Source organism: Strongylocentrotus purpuratus, unplaced genomic scaffold (genome assembly GCF_000002235.5).
Source record: "Strongylocentrotus purpuratus isolate Spur 01 unplaced genomic scaffold, Spur_5.0 spur5_scaffold_6, whole genome shotgun sequence".
Lineage (NCBI taxonomy): Eukaryota > Metazoa > Echinodermata > Echinoidea > Camarodonta > Strongylocentrotidae > Strongylocentrotus > Strongylocentrotus purpuratus.
In genome coordinates, this window is record NW_022145612.1 from 30,748,730 (window position 1) to 30,767,172 (window position 18,443).

At 36.3% G+C, this 18,443-nt stretch overlaps 1 protein-coding gene across 1 annotated transcript in view; it reads right to left on the reverse strand.

Moving 5' to 3' along the window:
* The window catches only part of LOC115929873 (protein piccolo-like), a 61,764-nt gene that overhangs the window by 41,563 nt on the left and 1,758 nt on the right, over positions 1–18,443 (reverse strand). Inside the window, exon 2 of the mRNA XM_030999968.1 lies at positions 8,660–8,888. Within this exon, the coding sequence (XP_030855828.1) occupies positions 8,660–8,888 (229 nt within the window). The remainder of the gene's footprint in view (positions 1–8,659; positions 8,889–18,443) is intronic.

Genomic DNA, 18,443 nt, shown 5'->3' on the forward strand with positions numbered 1-18,443 from the left:
TAAGGCAACCTCCCGTTCTCAGCGAGAGCAGTAAAAACATCCTTAATGAGTGTTATTCAAATTATTTGGTTAGTTAAGATGATGCTCATTAAAAATATCGTCCTTGTGTCATTACATACCCTGGTATACAAACCACACGATCTCTGTTCATCAAACCAGTCTATACACCTCCATGTGCTTTCTGAGTCCTTGACTCTTTTTTTTCGCTTTTTTTCGCTTAGAGCATAAAACGACAGGAAAATGGCGAGGCATGCAAGCAAAACTAAAACGCATACGATGCGCAGCTGTGCATCGGAAATGAAACGAAAATGATGAGGACCGCATAACTACCCAAAGGCGTTATTTCTTACCATTTCAAATAACATGGTAGAATAACATCTTGAATATCCTTCATCACTCCTCCTAGACTCTGAATAACCACATACTCCCCCTTCAATTCCTGATTATGTATTCAATCATTTAGCCTACCAATGACATTAACTATTCCAAATGAACATACGCATCGGCCAATATAGTCACTAAAGCGAAAAGCATCATGGAAAAATTGCATTTACCAGAAATGACCAGAAAAACAACTTAAATCATGCTTTTTAAGCGCAACTGATATTATGTTATTGAGCGTAACTTAGATGCACACCCTTTTAAATAATTTATAAAGTGTAGAGGGTCATATCCGTTTGCCCTATTGTAACTCGAATGGCGTCGCATGGCGTCGCTGATGAAGATCATGTTATAAACCAGGCACCAGGGAAATGGAAGGATGCAGTATTACCGAAAGGGAGACATGATATTAAAAAAAATCTACTGCTTTTCGATAAATGTCTCGGATTATGCGACCTTTTTTCAAGAATAAAAATTGAATTGAGTCGTGAATCAATGTGTTTGCTTTTAGATTATTGTTTTTGTTTCTTCTTCATGAATTCAATGTTACATTATAATCAAAAGATTCAACAAATTGCTCTCAGAAATCACACTAAAACAAGAAACCGATCAGATACACGACTGCATGCAATCAAGAGGCAGGGTGGGTTGATTTATTTTGGATTGGATTGGTGACCACCAAATTCATTGCCAACACAACTATTAAAGTTCATACCAAATAATTTCCACAATCAGGAGTGCAGTAAATACGGCAATGAACGATTTACAAACGTATCCGTCAGGACTGTGTTTAGTCTCATGTGAGATAGAAGCCATTTAAAACAGCATAACTCATGGATTATAACTCAAGAAATCCATTTCCTTCTTAAAGTGACGGTTATAGAAATAAAAGTTGAAGAGGGAAACAACAGCTCTGACTTCCTAATGTATTTGCAACGTTATATATGCTTCATGCAAATAGTCAATGCTAAGTTGGTATCAACCAGAATACGCTGGAGGAAAAAAAATGTCGTCATTCCAACACACCGTTTCCAGGATACATCACTCAACGAAAAGGAAATTGACAAAGAAAGGTACCTCTAGACAATCTTCGTCAAAGCATAAACAATCAAAGTTGCAACGGGGCAACTATCACCAAGACAATAATCACGAACATTAAGATAATGTGGAGACGAAAATAGCAAGCAAACAGGTAGAAGCTGTATATAAATCATCCTCCCCCTCCCCCTCCCCCCCCCTCCCCGAAATTGAATGTATTCTTCAATGATTTTCCCATTTTATGAGGAATATAGCATCTTATTTAAATTAAAAGTATTCCACTTTAACACTAACTGTCTTAATTTTAAAGCTAATAATTGGATAAGAGGGAGGGCAACGATGACAAGCGGAATGGAATGTGATTATCTCATCTCACTGATTTAAGAGACTGCATCACTCATGGATGCGGGATTAACTCGTATCAAATTAGGTTCTCCGTGAAAGCCTTCATGGGTTTCACTGCAGAGTCACACTGATGGAAAACCTGATAAGATTTCCTGACTGGCTCGAATCTATAGTCTCCGAGCGGGTTAAATGGGATCTCAAAAGATTGAAACAGTGTTGAAAATATGACACACAACACCATCCCATCTCTCTTCCTCTACCTCTCTCTCTCTCTCTCTGTCTCTATATGTCCCTGTCCCTTTCACTCTCTCTCCATTTCCCTCCCTTACTGCCTCCCTCCATCTCTCTTTCTTTCATTATGTTTCCCACTATGTATCGTGACATTGCATCACGCGCGGCATGCTGCTATATAATTTGTATCGTCTTCAAATTTATATAGGGCGTCATTTTTTGATAGATTCTTCGTTTTAATTAATATAGCCGATACGATTGTTTGGAAGGAACCTGCTTAGCAATAAGAGCGTTTAAGGAGGCATCTTAAAGCTCTCTAAAAAAATCAATCATGATTTGAAATGCTCAAAGGGGGAAGCAATGAAACCCATTTAGAATTAAGATTAACGAGTAATACTAAAAATCATAGAAGAGATAAATATAATAAATCTCATCAAAGGCAATCCTACAATTTTCGTTTTATGAAAGAAACAAAACTATCTACATACATTTGGTATTCCTCTTATTACGAATAGGAACCGAGATTGAATTGATTTTTATAATAAACATTATTTCCTACATGCGAGTCTAAAAATTCCTGTTATCTGAAATCAAAATCTTGATCTGACCACGCAGAGTGTCTCATCGTGCCCACTGTTAGTTTCAATGTGTTTTCAACAAATTTAAATGCACATCCGTGATCGATATAACTTCGTTCATTTATGATTTTCATGATGGATTATGACTGTCCCCACAGGATGTAAAGGATCCATATAAATGACATCTCAACCAGGAACTGATGGCATCCTGGGATTACCTGACTGGCTACCTTTGGCTAGGGTGCAGTGGATTTAGAATTGATTAATCGCACTTAGTTTATAGTTTCCCTCTTGGAAACGGTCGACAAACAATCCGTCTAGTGCATGCTTTTTGAACTATCAAATAAATTTACTGCATGTAAAATTGATTTAGATATAGGTCTATATTTACAGAATTATGTAAACCAATAATTCGTCATTGGAATACGTAAGAGAATATTTTGTTTAGGCAATCGTAAGCTTTGTAGATCAGAACTAATGAAGTATTCTTGTTGATAATGACATTTTATCACTATTTGATTTAAATTTGCCGTGATTGTGGTTGAATAGCTTCTCGAAGGATTATGTAAAGACAAATAAATTCCCTGAATAGCAAACGAAATAATAAAAAGAATAACGCGGTCTCTATTTATTGTAAGATATCAACATCTAAAATTACCATGTTTAAAAACCATCATCATTATTTGATGAATCGACCATATCATTGGGCCATACACCAAGAACTGCTGATCAGTACTCACAATCAAAGTTAGTCATTTACAGATAAACAAAACCCTCCTTCTTCTTCTTTTGCTTATAGGGAGTTTTAATGACAAACTTCAAGGCATTTTTTTTAACGGATCCGAAGAATGTTTGTGGCGAATGGCATTACATAGAGAACTCAGTTTTTATAATATTCCTTAAAGATTTGTTCTGGCTGGTTCCTGTTTTGGGTGAAAATTATACAGATGGCAGTTAACATCTGCATTAGCATAACCATCAATATATTATGCTATAATTTACCTTCAATCGTGCGCCCAGAAGAATTGATACGATATGAGTAAAGGCAAAAGAAAAAGTATGAATATAGCATGGCTGCTTTCGAGAATAAAAACTATTGAAGGAGCAAACTAAAGCAAATATCCCGGAAAGGAAAGGATAATTCATTAAATTTGTGTCCAAAGCTGTAATGGTCTGCAAATATGTTGGTAAGGGGATTCAATAAAGGTAAGGCATTTTTAAAAATAAATTTAGGTTATAGAGAATCGCCCGAATGTTGTTCTCATTTGCTTTCTAGTCGTGATATGGAGGCTGCTTCTGAAGGGTAACACGAAATCTTAAAGTGCCATATATCACATGCCTTCTTGTTTTCTTCCGGAGGGAAATTCGATGAACTCTCCTTTTCACACAGTCGTGAAATCTTTCACTTTTTTCATTTGAATCTTTGATATTTAATCTCTCTTTCTGGTTAAGATTTTGGCGGGAGATTTTGCTTGGAGAGGGAGCATGAAGCGCATCACGAACATGGTGGATCGTGATGGAGAGTAGATAGCGAGTACGAGTGCTTCTAATAAGCACTCTGGGGAATATCCAACTAGTCTCATATCCCTAGACACTTCTTCGTCATGCCAATAACTCTTTATCAAAACTGTATCGTCTTCAAACGCTAAAACGCTACAAAAGAGAGTAATATTTTTGCTCGATATTCTGTCGAATATTGTACAATGAAAATAACAAACTAGTCTACATCCCATATTATGTCGATGAGCTTAATCTACCCCTATACTTTTAGGAACACGGGGTAAATTAATGTAGAATGATTATAGAGTATATCAAATATAAATGTCCATCTAGTTTGTGAACAGATAATGTTATATATTTTGTATTCATTAATGAATAAGGATTTCTACTCACATCTACTAAAATAAGAAAATATTTGGTATTTTCATTACTGATAAAGATCAAAGTAATCATAGTGAACAGAGGCGAGCCTTCATAATTATACGAATCTATACGTGTTACGCCTATGTTATTCATCCTCATGACCGTAAGCAAAACGCCATTTAATATGCTATTTTTATCCCAGGCACAAATTTTGCTCATCAACTGAAGCAGCTAATATTTTGCCGTATGTAATATATAAAAAAAGACTTCAGGCCAACTGAGACTATAGTATATCTCAGCACGCATTATTGCGCTTCGGATAAACATAACATACAGCATTGCAGACAAAAAAATGTTTCATTCACGCTGAAATTGTAAATGCTATGATAACATCAAAAGATGAGAAAGGAGGACTTTAAACAGAGTGGGAGAAAGAGAGAAAGAGGCAGACAGGAGGAAAGAGAACGGAAAAGAAGGTAAATCTACTTGAACGAGAAAGAGAGGAAGATTATAATTATATTAAACGATAGAGGTAGCAAGAAAGAAAGAAAGAAAAAGAAGGAAAGGAAACATCTTCGTTTGAAGAAAAAAAGTTAAACAGAATCTGAGGAATTCCTGTTTTATAACACGGAAAAATTCTGTTTGGGCAAGTGCTCATGTTATCATGCATGAATGTACATGTATGTCACTCAAGACTAGCAAAATATATTTCGAAATCGTAATTATTATTTCCAACATGACGGACGAGGACAAGAGCAATAATAAACAAAACTTTAGTGCCTCTTCTCATCATTTAACCTGAGGATAGTTGCTAATAAAAACAGTTCTAATAAAAACACTAGACGATGGAACTGTGGCCGTAGCTTGGAGAGATGATAATGAGTTCAATAAACGTCTACACATCATATTGCATTGTATTCACCGTAAACATGCATTGCATCACTCCATATTATCATTTCGTTCATAAGAACTGTACTAACTATCCAAATTTCGAGAAGTACTGGTAACCGCTGCAGGTGGGGGTGGGGGGGGGGTTGTTTAAGTAAGTTATCCTATTCCAGCTAGTGCTGCTTTATAGTCGCCTCTGACTCTATCACTTGAAGTAAAGCTTAGGTTAGAGAATATCTCGTGTTACACGAATCGAAAGATGCCTTAACACATTCAAACTGGTCGCATCGTTATTCAATAAGGGAACATTATCCAAACTATGCATGTCATCCATCCTAGGGTTCACGATGAAATGACTTCATCACCATGGGAACGGAATTGTAGAGATGATGTGAACGTGTAAGAACTAAGTGACATTCATACATTCTCTATTGACTAGGGCATTTTTTTTAAATACTTTTCACAAAGCTTTTTTTTTTGTAAAAAAAAAAGATAGATGTGGTGCGTACTTTGATAGTATGTTCACATTAAGGAAGTCACCATTATGTGAATATCTATCTTTAAATCAAAACTGAAAGCACGTCTTTTCAATTAACTGTAAATATAAGCATATCAGGAGCTCTTGCAGTGCAGTAGAATATATACTTAATGTCGAATAGTTTCTGCGCTCTGTAAATAATTTAAAAAAAAACAATAATACTCAGTTTTTATATAGCACTTATCAGAATCACTAAGCGCTTCCAAACTTGGAGATTATTACCCCGGCTTTAGCTGTGCATTATTATTAGTATTAATATTGTTTATGCTAGAAAGAGTCTAAATTATTTTCCTACTATGAAGTTATAGATATACTTGGAAGCATATGGATTGTAAGTGTAGAGGGTGAAATTCCTTCTTTAAAATAGTGAGTTTCAGTAGGTAAGAGATATTACACACTCACTGACTTACACAAGAAAGATAAATTCAGCCCCATTGCCAAATTGTTGGGAAGGAAAACAAATCAAAATTGTATCTACATTTCTCCTTTCCAACCAGGTGCTGAACGTGTACCTGGTAGGATGCGAACGCATTAGCATGTGCGCGCCCATAATAGGGCGACTGGCTGGAATGTTCCCAAAGGGAGTGGAGAGAGTGCACTGTAAAGTGCAGAATCGTAACAGAATCCTGTGACCGGGGGCAATAACACAGTGTGCGCTTTGGTCGGCTACGTTGCAATTAGTTAAGAGCTTTATAAAACAAAACAGTAATAATATAAAATGTAGGTTACATCTACAATCGGTACCTAAGATTGTTCAGTTTGGAAATAATGGTACTGGTTCCGTACACATGCGATCGAGGAATGCACTGCAATAACATCAAGAACAAGTCAAAAAATCATGTCTGAAATGTCCACTAAATGGCCAAAGTACAAGTTTGATTAAGCATCCAAATACGAGGTGTGTTTGAGGACAAACAAATCGTTTATCCAATTGACTGGTAAAATAATAAATACGGTTGGAAAAGCGTTGTAGGTATCTCGCTTTAAAAAAACAAGTGTTGATGAATCTGTTTGATATTATATCCATATCCCTATATTAAAACCATCTGGTTCATAGACAGATAAACATGATAAGTGAAGTGAATTTTAATTATGCGTATTTTTAGAACTACCTTAGGTGCCTTTCTTATAACAGCTCAATGTTGTTTTTATACAAATAGATGCCAAATAAAATAATTGGGGGGTAAGCTATTTTTAAAAGCATGGACGAAAATGAATGTAAACACTGGAAAATGTATGTTGCCTTTAGCAAACGCTTGTCCCTGATTTCATGCATTAGAACTCTCTGATTAGAAAGTCATATTTTATTAAATTCTAATTGCCAGAGTTATTCAAAGCTTTCCGGCATGTTTGATATGAATATAGTAACACCAAACACAACTGAATTATGCATGAAATAGCAAAACAGGGATGAGGTGTTTTTTTTCCCACCTGTCTCTTGGTTAAGACGTAACTGAATGCAGCGCTTTAAACATAATAAATGAATCAAGATCGAGGTCATTTTGCTAATAAAGAGATGTAGATCCACAATATGCAACAAGATTTTACCTGGCTATTAGAAAAGTATTATTAGCTAGAGAGTGAATATCACGAGAAGAACACCCTCAGCTACAGAAGATAACTTGTATAGCGTTACTACAAGTAGGTCAAGGGAGAATGAATGACCTAACTGTAATTTGATTTGTGCACACGAAGTCACCATCTGATGCATTAATTCGAATGTCTACTGGCGTCTGCATGGTTTCCCAATGGACATGTGACTAAAAACAGACGAACATCCTCCCTCCTCTCCCCTTTTAAAATATTGTTACTTTTCAATTTTAATGGAAGTCATAATTTTATGCAGTTTTATACACATCTATAGTTCGAATAAGCATGAACAAAAATGCAACTGATTTAAAAACTGATACGATAATGCAATATTATTTATTTATTTATTTATTACGGTGATCGGTAATATGACTGATTTGCAATATTGATTCGCGTTACGTTCATCATATTTCAAATCAAATGTCTAACGTTACAAAAATTTGGGTAAATCTTTCTTAAAATAGTATTCCCGCCATGATCATGAAACTAGGATATGTTCTACGAGCAGGTTATCATTTGATTGGTTTCTGATTTATTCATATTTAATAATAGGGTAATGATATATTCATCTATTTACATTAAAATATAGCATGGTTTAACTCCATTTCCAAACATTTGTTTGTCCATTTGTCTCCATTCAATTGCATTGCAGGAAACCAGTCACATTTCCATTGGCTGGCAGAATATTTGCTAATGTATTGAGGATTGAGAGTGGTAAGCTTAAGTGATGGGCACTGTAGTTTTTGGAAACGCTCTCAATCTCCATTCGCTTTCATGCTCGGTGGGGCCGCAAAAGGTTTTAGCATATACCGTCATGTTCGAATTGCATCTTTTATGGCTCGTGCACTGCTGAACATTGTGTTAAGTCTCTACTCCATTAGTCTGTTTGTATGTTATTCTATAGGGGGTCGATAATCCGTACTTAAGACAAAATAATGGGCATCATGCAGTCAGTGTCATACAATTGAATTAAGATGGCGACCGAGAACTTAATTTCCAAAAGGCTTTATTCCTCTGAAACTTAAAATATGTATGGTATTGTTGTCATTCTGTAAAGAGTCAATCTTTAATAGGTCCCAAAAAGATTGAATGAATAGAGAGGAGAACATTTTAAAATGAAATTTTATTTAATGATAAGGAACTTTTTGTGACGTCCCACTAAGTAGCTCCGATATGCTTATTGAATACAAAGATGGCGTCAACTCACCTGTGATGCTAAGGCTGGCATATAAAAACCACACTGCAGACATACTGGTCTCTCGCAGTCTGTACACTCCAACCCTTCCTGAGCAGATCCGGGTATAGCACATTCATCAAGTTCAGTCCTGTTACAGACTGGACATAGATTATTGGGTAGACCTTCCCCGACACTGGATGCGTCCGATGCTCGACGCTTGATGTCTTTGGTGTACTTGGTAAAGTCGTCTTCAAGATTCCTGTCATGGAGGACAATAAATCGAATAGACAGGAGGAAATTGAAATGAGTGTAATCGTTGTCATACCACAAATGAAAAATAGAGGTCAATCCAAGAGCGCCCCTTGTTCTCAACGTGCAAGATTTGTTGACAGCTTTAATTCACGTGACATTATAATCTATGTAAGATGTGGAACAATGATGTTATTGTGTGATTTGCATTAACAAAATAGAATATCGCAAATGAAAAGAGAGGTAAAATCCAAAAGCAGCTCGTGTTCAACGTGCACGATTTGTTGGCCGCTGTAATTCCCGTGGAATTATAATCTATGTAAGATGTGGAACAATCGTGTTACTGTGTGACTTGCTTTAACACATTAGAATATCGCAAATGAAAATACAGGTAAAATCCATGAGCAGCCCGTGTGAAACGTGCAAGATTTGTTTACAGCTCTAATAATCGTGTCATTTTAATCTATGTGAGATGTGGAACAATCGTATTACTGTGTGGCTTGCATTAACAGAATGAAATATCACAAATGAAAATAGAGGCAAAATCCAAAAGCAGCCCGTGTTCAACGTGCAAGATTTGTTTACAGCTCTAAATTACGTGGCATTCCAATCTATGTAAGATGTGGAACAATCGTGTTGCTGTGGAACTTGCATCAACAAAATTTTATATTACAAATGAAAATAGAGGTAAAATCCAAGAGCAGCCCGTGTTCAGCGTGCAAGATCAGTTGACAACTCTAATAATCGTGTTATTCTAATCTATGTGAGATGTGGAACAATCTTGTTGCTGTGGAACTTGCATGAACAGAATGTGATGAGCAATTTTGTTCGCGTGAGTCGAGGGTTTTGTTAATGTGGTTTTTGGAGTGAAACAATTACAAAATGTCTCCTTACAATATTAATGATAATTCTGATTAGTCTCTGATTACCAAGATTAATTTGACCGCCTTTCCTCCTGCTGCTGACTCTGTCCATCGTCCTTGTACGTCACATTGACCCCATATATCTCTCAATCCCCACCCACCCCTCTTTCTCTCTCTCTCTCTATCTCTATCTCGCTCAACACACACACGCTCGCACACACACACACACGCATATTAAATATATCTTTCTCTTCAATAATCATTCACCCTCTCTCTGTATATCAACCTCACTACATTTCTGCTTTAAATTTTTTTTTATCTTTCTAGTTTGATGTGTCTATTCATCTACATGCATTCAGTACAATTTATCTGACTCTATTTCAGTCACACATCCATTGATAAGACTCTTACCATCTTTAATCCCAAGTTACTTCGGAGTCCATCGCATAGATAATGGAACAGAATAAATGAATATTCCCACGGTTGATCAATAAGCGTGTGTGATTATCAACAAACACTGGTCGTTCTAAATTCTTGATAGAGATGTAAGACTTGCGTGGTAAGCCCATTTCTATGCATTTGAAAAGAATCCACTTCGCACATGGCAGCTCTCTTACCTTTTAATGCTGGAGGCCCACTCGCAAACACAATTTTAATTACGCCATAACACCGTGAAGAGAGGATCAACAACTGCATCAATAATCCAAGTGCGTGGTTGGATTTAGTGAAAAGGATGCAGCAGTGCGATGCAAGTCAGATGTAAAGATTAATATAATAACAAAGCGACGAACGTAGATAATTATGAAGAACCATGACATACACTATGACCATTGCATGTTGTGTTGTCTCTCTTTCCTCTGCCTGATTAGTGTATGAACGATGGTACGCAGTTAGCATCCAACTTGAGATGAGCAACCTATTGCTCCGAAGAGGTATGAGGTGATACCCATCTCCTAAGCAGTTTAGGTTACTTAATGTGCATGTTGAGGAATGTACGATGTAAGCTATACGTGGGGCTAGTGGGTGACAATAACTTAGGGATAGGCTGACGGGGGTAATTGAGTCAACGTAATGACATATTGGAGAAGGACATCGTTACATGCGTCTAGAATACATAATGTCAACTTGAATAATGCAACAGGATGCCCGTGGGTATGGCAAAGATCAAGGCTAGTCTTCCATCTTCAGGAACAGTTTTGACACTAACCCATGAATCGTGCCGCCGTCACGCCTCCTGAAAAGCCAAAGTTTGCACCTCAATACGTCAGGCCCCCGTGTGATCTCGTGAATACTGCAAATCCTTTTAATGACCAATTTGCTATCACTTGTTTACACGATACGCAAAAATAGCTTTAGGACTTTCAAAGTGTAAGCTGCTTTCTTGTGATGAAATGAGTTAAGTTATCTACTTGCCAGGTATCTGAGGAAACAGATTCGACAGATCTCTAAGATATATTATGATCAAAATGCATAAATGCATTGTAGTATGTTGAAGCTAATACATTTTTTAATTCTTTTCTGGCAACTTAACTGTGCAGAAAAAACATTTATATTAGAGAAAAGTAGAACAAATTTGTCATTCCAAAACAAATGTCTTGTGACTTCAACAATGATTATACACCAGTTGCAATGCTGAAGAGCTTATAGACCATTTTCAAACTTGACTGTGTTTACATTTATTGTGTTTCACTCGATTTTCAAAGGGATGCAGGTAACAGCATTAATTTTGCTGTAACCATCTACAGCCATGTTTTCCTGATTACCTAACTCTCCATGACATTCCTTGAATGTTACCCGTAAGAACACACCAGTCAACTTAACAATCGATCCTCATGTGACATAAATCATAGGACAATAATTAAAACCTCCATTAGGGTCTCGTCACAAAGCTATATTTAGCTGTTGTAAATAAAGACCTTGGGCTTCGTTAGAGAGGCTATATCGGAAACAACGGTGCGACTCTATCTACTAATGATATACAGGAAGTGAGATTGAGTACCATTGAAGCACCTGCTACACGACGCTAGGACTAGCAAGCAGAGGTCGGGGTGTTGAGGGTATACCCAGTGATGTTAAAAAATGGATAGGAGAGATAGAATCATGTCAACTACACCTGCGGGTCTGTTCCACTCCTTAAACGTAATATTTCAGTTCGATGATTTGATTTGATTCAGCAGATGATGCCATGACTGCTGATAAGGATTTACACCTCGAATGGAAGTCCTAATAGCAGATTGGTGTGATTCAATAACAAATGCTACATTTACTTAAATTGTGACATTCTCATATATTTGTAGTCACATTTTGATTGAGACAAATCCTGTGACGTTTCATCAAATACGATTATTGCTTATGGTGTTGATAATCAGATTTTGTTCATTAATGTAAGATGACAAAACTGCAGTAGCATTCTACTCCCTATGCACTCTGTCTTGCGTCGTAAAATTATATCAAGAAATAAAAGAGATTTTGCACCTATCCTGGAATGTATAGGATAGCAGAATATTTTGACCCAATTCATGACAGGAACTCTTTTAAGAAATCCATTCTAATGCGAAATTCAAATAAGAATAATCTAATCATACATTTCACCTATTCAAACATTTCTTGACGGTTATGAATTTACAGCGAAAGCAAATAGAAACGCATTCAATATATTTATCTGGAACAAACTTAAAAGACTTGAGGAAGTGGAACTTATTAGCTCTTGGGAAAGGCTCTATTAAAGGGAGTTTACAGATACAATCTGCGCATGGGCAGATAAAGGTCATTTGTACGAAAAAGGTAAAACCCACCAGAGATGAATACTGGATATGCGCTCATGAAAGTTACGTAACATTATTCATTTATGCACCAACGGTACATTCCAAGATACGCAGGTGGAAGTATTCTTTTCAAGAGGGCAAACAAAAGGTATTCATGAAGCACATCTAGGACTTTGGCAGTTATTATTCTAAGATGCCCAAAGTGGAACTTCTCCATGTGTAAAAGATCTGTGGATATTTGGGGTCATTTGTACCATGTGCTTTCTGTAAACTCCCTTATTAATGACTTAATTGACCAGTGGTGTGTAATGTCTCATTGAGTGCCTTATGTTTAAGCATCACCTGAGAGGCGAGGACATAATGTTTAACGACTATTCTGGATTGTTTCATTCTAATTTGCTTTTTGAAATATCATGTCGTAAGCTTTCTAATTTATCGTTCCATTTTCCCGTAGTACCATGAATTACATGTCAACAATATTCCAAAATCGAATCTTTACAGATGCGACAAATTGAGACATTCTATTCCAGATTCCTCAGAGAACTATATACACCTGTAGTTGCAATTGTTTATTATTAAGTGTCGTGAAAATCAGTGTGCCTTTAAAGTGACCACGAACTGTAAATATGAACCATTAGAGTGAAGATAAAGCCACTGCGCCTTATCACCCACGCGGCACCTATCCCCGTCGGGCAGATATAACCTCATTTCACTGTCCCCTCTTCTTGCTGGCCTGCCTGCCTGGTGATTTTTTTTATTCGATTCACGTGTAAAATTAAGCTTCACACTATGATGTCTCCAACAGGAATCCAATGTGACCATCAAAATGAGCAAATGAGATTTATCTAGAGGGTCTGGTTCCGCCCTGGCAGCTCCTAGCCGCCATTTTCATCCCATTCCGCCTCCTCTTCTCCTCTGATATATCCTGCAGGCAATATTTCATTATTGTGCTGGGATACCTTGCGTTTGAACTCCTGCTGCTGCTGTTTTGTGATGCTGGTGGATTTTTAATAGGATGCAAGCAGTCATGCGCAGCCTATAATTTACTGCATCTATCACGGTGACGGGGGCTTGTCCACTATAATATACCTGCGCTTAGTCACGCTTTGTGTGTCTTTTCATGCGAAATTGTCACGATAGAATTTTATGAGAGGAAAGGTGTTCAAAGTGAAGGATTAGGCCTACGCTATATTACCTCTAGCTTCTATGTTTTATGCATATATATATCATTTGACATTAGGATTTAAGAGTCATTAATGGACTTAGAATGCATTACCCTACTTCAAGTTAAACCGCTTCCTTTCTTAGAGAGGGCCCATTTAACCTATACCGTTTGTGGGCGGGATAAATTAAGGGCATCAGTCTTTGTGAATTTACATACGAAATACTACTCCACTGATTTATCGACATCACCACGTTTACATTAATTAGAGTGGGGGTTATTTTGAAAATATTAGGTGTACGAACCATTGCCTCTACCTTCAAAATGTAATCCTTTAGCAAGGAACTGAATATTTCATTAAATGTCATAATTATCACGCATAAAATGCACCATCACTTTTATACTGACCATAAATAAGAATGGGAGAGAAAAGGAGAGGACACCAGACGTCTAAAGACACAAATTCTACATTCTACTATATTCTGTGATACGAATGACTACATCATTACAAGCCAAACGTTGAACAGTTTAGACCTACAACCACAGTGTTCTCACCCCGACCCCTAATTCATGGTCCGCGTTCCTACCATTCCTAACCATGTACCGATCGATATGCTCGAATATTCATCGCACCAGGTTCTAAAATCAATATGTTTCCTGCATATGAAATAATCAGCACGAAAATAAATACATCTCTCTACTCGAAACGTGGTGTTTGTGTGAGGGAACATAGTGGAATGAGGAAGGCGTGAAATATAACCTCACGACCACCTGCAACATCAAGAATGCTTTTTAGCTCTAACGATGATTACAATGATAATTGCATTATCTATCGACCTGCATCCAGCAGTATTCGGTGGTATTTTTTTTTTTTTTTTGGCAATGATTACATACCAAGACCATTATGATGAGAGCCAATTTTTAAACTAACCAATAATAGTTGTAAAATGATAATGTTCATCTGCAATGTTTAATGAATGAGTTATTATTTTGATCTTCAAATTTAATGCACCATATATTGAGATTTCGTCCAAAACACACAATGTTCACCTTAAGATCAGAAATGAGACAGCGCGGTCGTGGAATACACAAGATTATTACATCACGAAAACTATAATTGGATGAATACATGCTTGTGGCGTGAATTCTATGCATTATTTGCACTCAAAAGATATTGCTGGGTACAGTGAAGTTATAGCAATATAAATGTTTAATATTTCCTCTTTTTTGTAATTATCGTATAAAATTGTATAAAGAATAAATCTATTTCTATCTTGGTGTAATGGCATACATGTATATTGATAATGTGCAGATATGCCATCGACATTACACTGTTTATAAAATGGAGACAGTCTATTTATAGGGCGATTTGGGCCTATTACTTGGTATATTGTATGGACATGTGGCGCTAAAATTGTATACGAGCGCCATTTTGAATACCAAATGATAGCAGTTATGCATTTTTAGTTTAGTGAATATTACTCTCTGATAGTGAAGGCAAATTGACGACTTGATCATAAAAATTTGGCGTCATTGCCTCATTTTCATTTTCGATTTCGATTTCCTTACATGTTATCCTTCATAACTTCATAGCGTTCTTTACTTGTTGGGAAATATTGTTCGTCTGCATTGATCTAAATCCCTAATATAATGCTTTTAAAACTGGAAGAAAAAAAATAAAGAAAAAAATATCAAAAATAACCGACATTTAGGGTAGAGTTGGTCTCAAGTAAGCATCGAACTCCAAACGTGAAATAGTATACAATTCAACGCCAAGCAGTATGTATTGGTAGATGTTTGCTGATGGTTTTTTTACTAGTGTAAAATAAATAGACATTGATACTTTGATTGAGAATAACTCGAAAGTTGCAACTAGTTTCAAGTCGAACTTTGCAGAGGATAAACTAACAATTTATTTGGGGCGATTTCATTCATATTTACTGACTGATAAATCTCGACTGTGAGATCTTTTTGCACCAATAAAGAATCCAGAATGCAACAATTACGTGAAGAATCATAAAAGAATCTACTGACGGGGGTAATAATACTATGTAAGTGCTTTGGTCGGGTACGTTGTAACTGGTAAAACGTTTTAAAAGTGACAGTTATTATCAATATTAGTATATGCAATGCACCTGCATGCCAATCTTTGACGTATATTTTCTTCACTGGTGTCATTAATAATTCATGATACTATTGACTGAATATATTGACTGAACTAATTGACTCATTTCAGGTGGGATGAACAATAATTTAGTTTGAATCAAATACATATTCACACAGATTCTTTGGGCTAGATTCGTAGAAAAAGAAAAGTGAAAATGTAATAGTATTTCAAGAAAAGACGCAGGACTTATTCCAAATAGTCTAACATCATATCAAGTGTCCTTTTTAATTTAAAAATGGTGCAATTACTTTTTTGTTTTTTAATTTGTCACCTTTCTTGAATATTTCAAACAATTTATCTATGTCCCTAAGAAAGTACCTCTGAAAGCTTTTGCGTATTTTTAGGTGTAATCATAAGACATGTTTTGTAGGAGGGTGTAATATGCTGTTGAGAAACCCAATAGTCTCAATGTTAACGGGAAAATATCATGACTTGTATCTAGATGCTATTAAGTATTGAAATGCTGTTACTGATTTTGGATGATAGATATGTCACAAAATGAGGGAAATGCGTACACTCACTTGAGGATGTTAAGAAAACATACATTAACATTTCATCCTCCTCACTCTAAAGGGTTTGAAGCTTATCTGTACTAGATTATAGGAAAGATTGGACTACCCTGCAAAGTCACTGGACAGGTGGTTATCTCATCAACTCAGCTCTCAATTAACATAAGAAAAATAGGATCATGGGGGACCAATGGTCACCGATTAGGCATTGTTTTCTATATAGAGGGAGCAAGTAGCTACAAGTAGGACAGTGTGGCTTTAACGTTTCGAATCAAGATAAGATTTAAGAAGAGACAAGAGCATGATTTCATTCTCTGGTTTCAACGTTTAATTCCTCTCCAGATTTTAAGACGTTATACGTTGAAAAACAGCAACTGTTGCCTAAAATGATATGAAGAGGGAATGATGTATTGTTTCAATCATAAACAGGTCATAAAATTTCTATGCGTGTTTTATGACAGAAAGTATCCGGACATTATCGATTGAGCTGTCGTGTTCCAACCATCTGTAGTACTCATACCTTGAACAAAGAAGTGTCCTCTCACATTTAATGACATTTTTTTGAAAGTACGGAGACGAGTGAATAAGTTTTAAAAAATTCATGGCACACGTTTTCAGCAGAACAACATCTTGATATATTTTTTGTGTATTAAGAATTACCGTTATGACTTTTACTGGTAGCAACTAGGTACAAATAAAACTGATTTCCTCCCAAACATGTTTGTTGTCTTTAACAGCTCTAGTCAACGCCCCTTAATTTAGTCGTTTTCTTAATTTTGCCCTTCATTTTTACATTGACTACACTGTTGATATTACGTTATTTTGCATGTATACAAAATGTCGGGCTTCTTTCAAAAACCTAACTTTGTATTTATACAAAAAATGTATTTAATGAAATGCTTATGAAAACATACAAATATTTGTTTTGAATTATATCGAAGACAATTCCTTTACCAAAGAATGAAGGAAGATTAATGGATTCGGTGGAGTTTTTTGCTAGGGAAAAATGGAGGTTATCAGGTTAATTGGTGGGTGATTGTCTAAATCCCTTGATGTATGACTGAGAAGTCAACTCTATACTTTTCATACAAGTAGGGATGATAATTATCCCATCGCCCCCTCCCTAATTCCATTTATTCTTAGTAGGCCCTACAGCCTGATAACCGACAATCATAGTCACTGAGATATCACGCATCATCGCCACTTTAAAGGTTATCTCATTATAAAAACCATGGCGAATCCCCCAGAAAGCACGTCTTCTCTCCAGCATTAACTGTCTTGCTGTCTTGTTTAAGCTTCATGAGAAAGTGTAAACAATTCATTACCACACAAACAACATCTCCATCGAAACTGTATCAGAAGCGAAGTAGATTTTTTCCTTTAACTGGCACAGTATCTGTCCGATCATAGTCTTGCCATTGGTGCATGCAGATGGTGGAGCTCAGATGGTCCTAGAAATCAATAGTCTAGATTGAGTACTTGACCTCCCTCCTTGTTTATCATTAGTCTTCTTCTACAGACTCATTATCATGTCAATGCTCTTGATAGACAAATTTGTTCTACTTGAGAAGCAGCGAACACTCTTGAACATTTACCATGTTGATTCAATGGCTACATAACCTCAACGATAAAGAAAGTGTTGATATTAACAAACGTTTTTGTGGGTGTTCCACGGAAGATGCGTTCCAGTAGAGTACTTGTTTAAATGCATTGTAAACAAAATGACGGTAGAGAACTTGTTTTTGCCGCATTGTACAAAGAATGACAGTGATGTCAGATGATGTCAGTTATGAGTCATTTGTAGAACTTTAGTTATTAATGAAACACGCGATTGCCAATACACCTAAAATTACCATAGTCACGGAATACAAATAGTGCTAGAGAGAAGACCGAAGGTTATATATCTCTAGTTATCTCACGACGGCTGAAATTTCCAAGCATGATTAGAATCTGCAAAATAAGTCAATTTTTATGAGGAGTAAGTTCACTCAATTCCTTTCTGATACATTACATTATGTTATGTTTGAGCGACCTGCTTTTTCCTTTATAAGAGAGTTACCTTCTGTAATGATGATTTAATGAGTTGACGTATAAAGCAC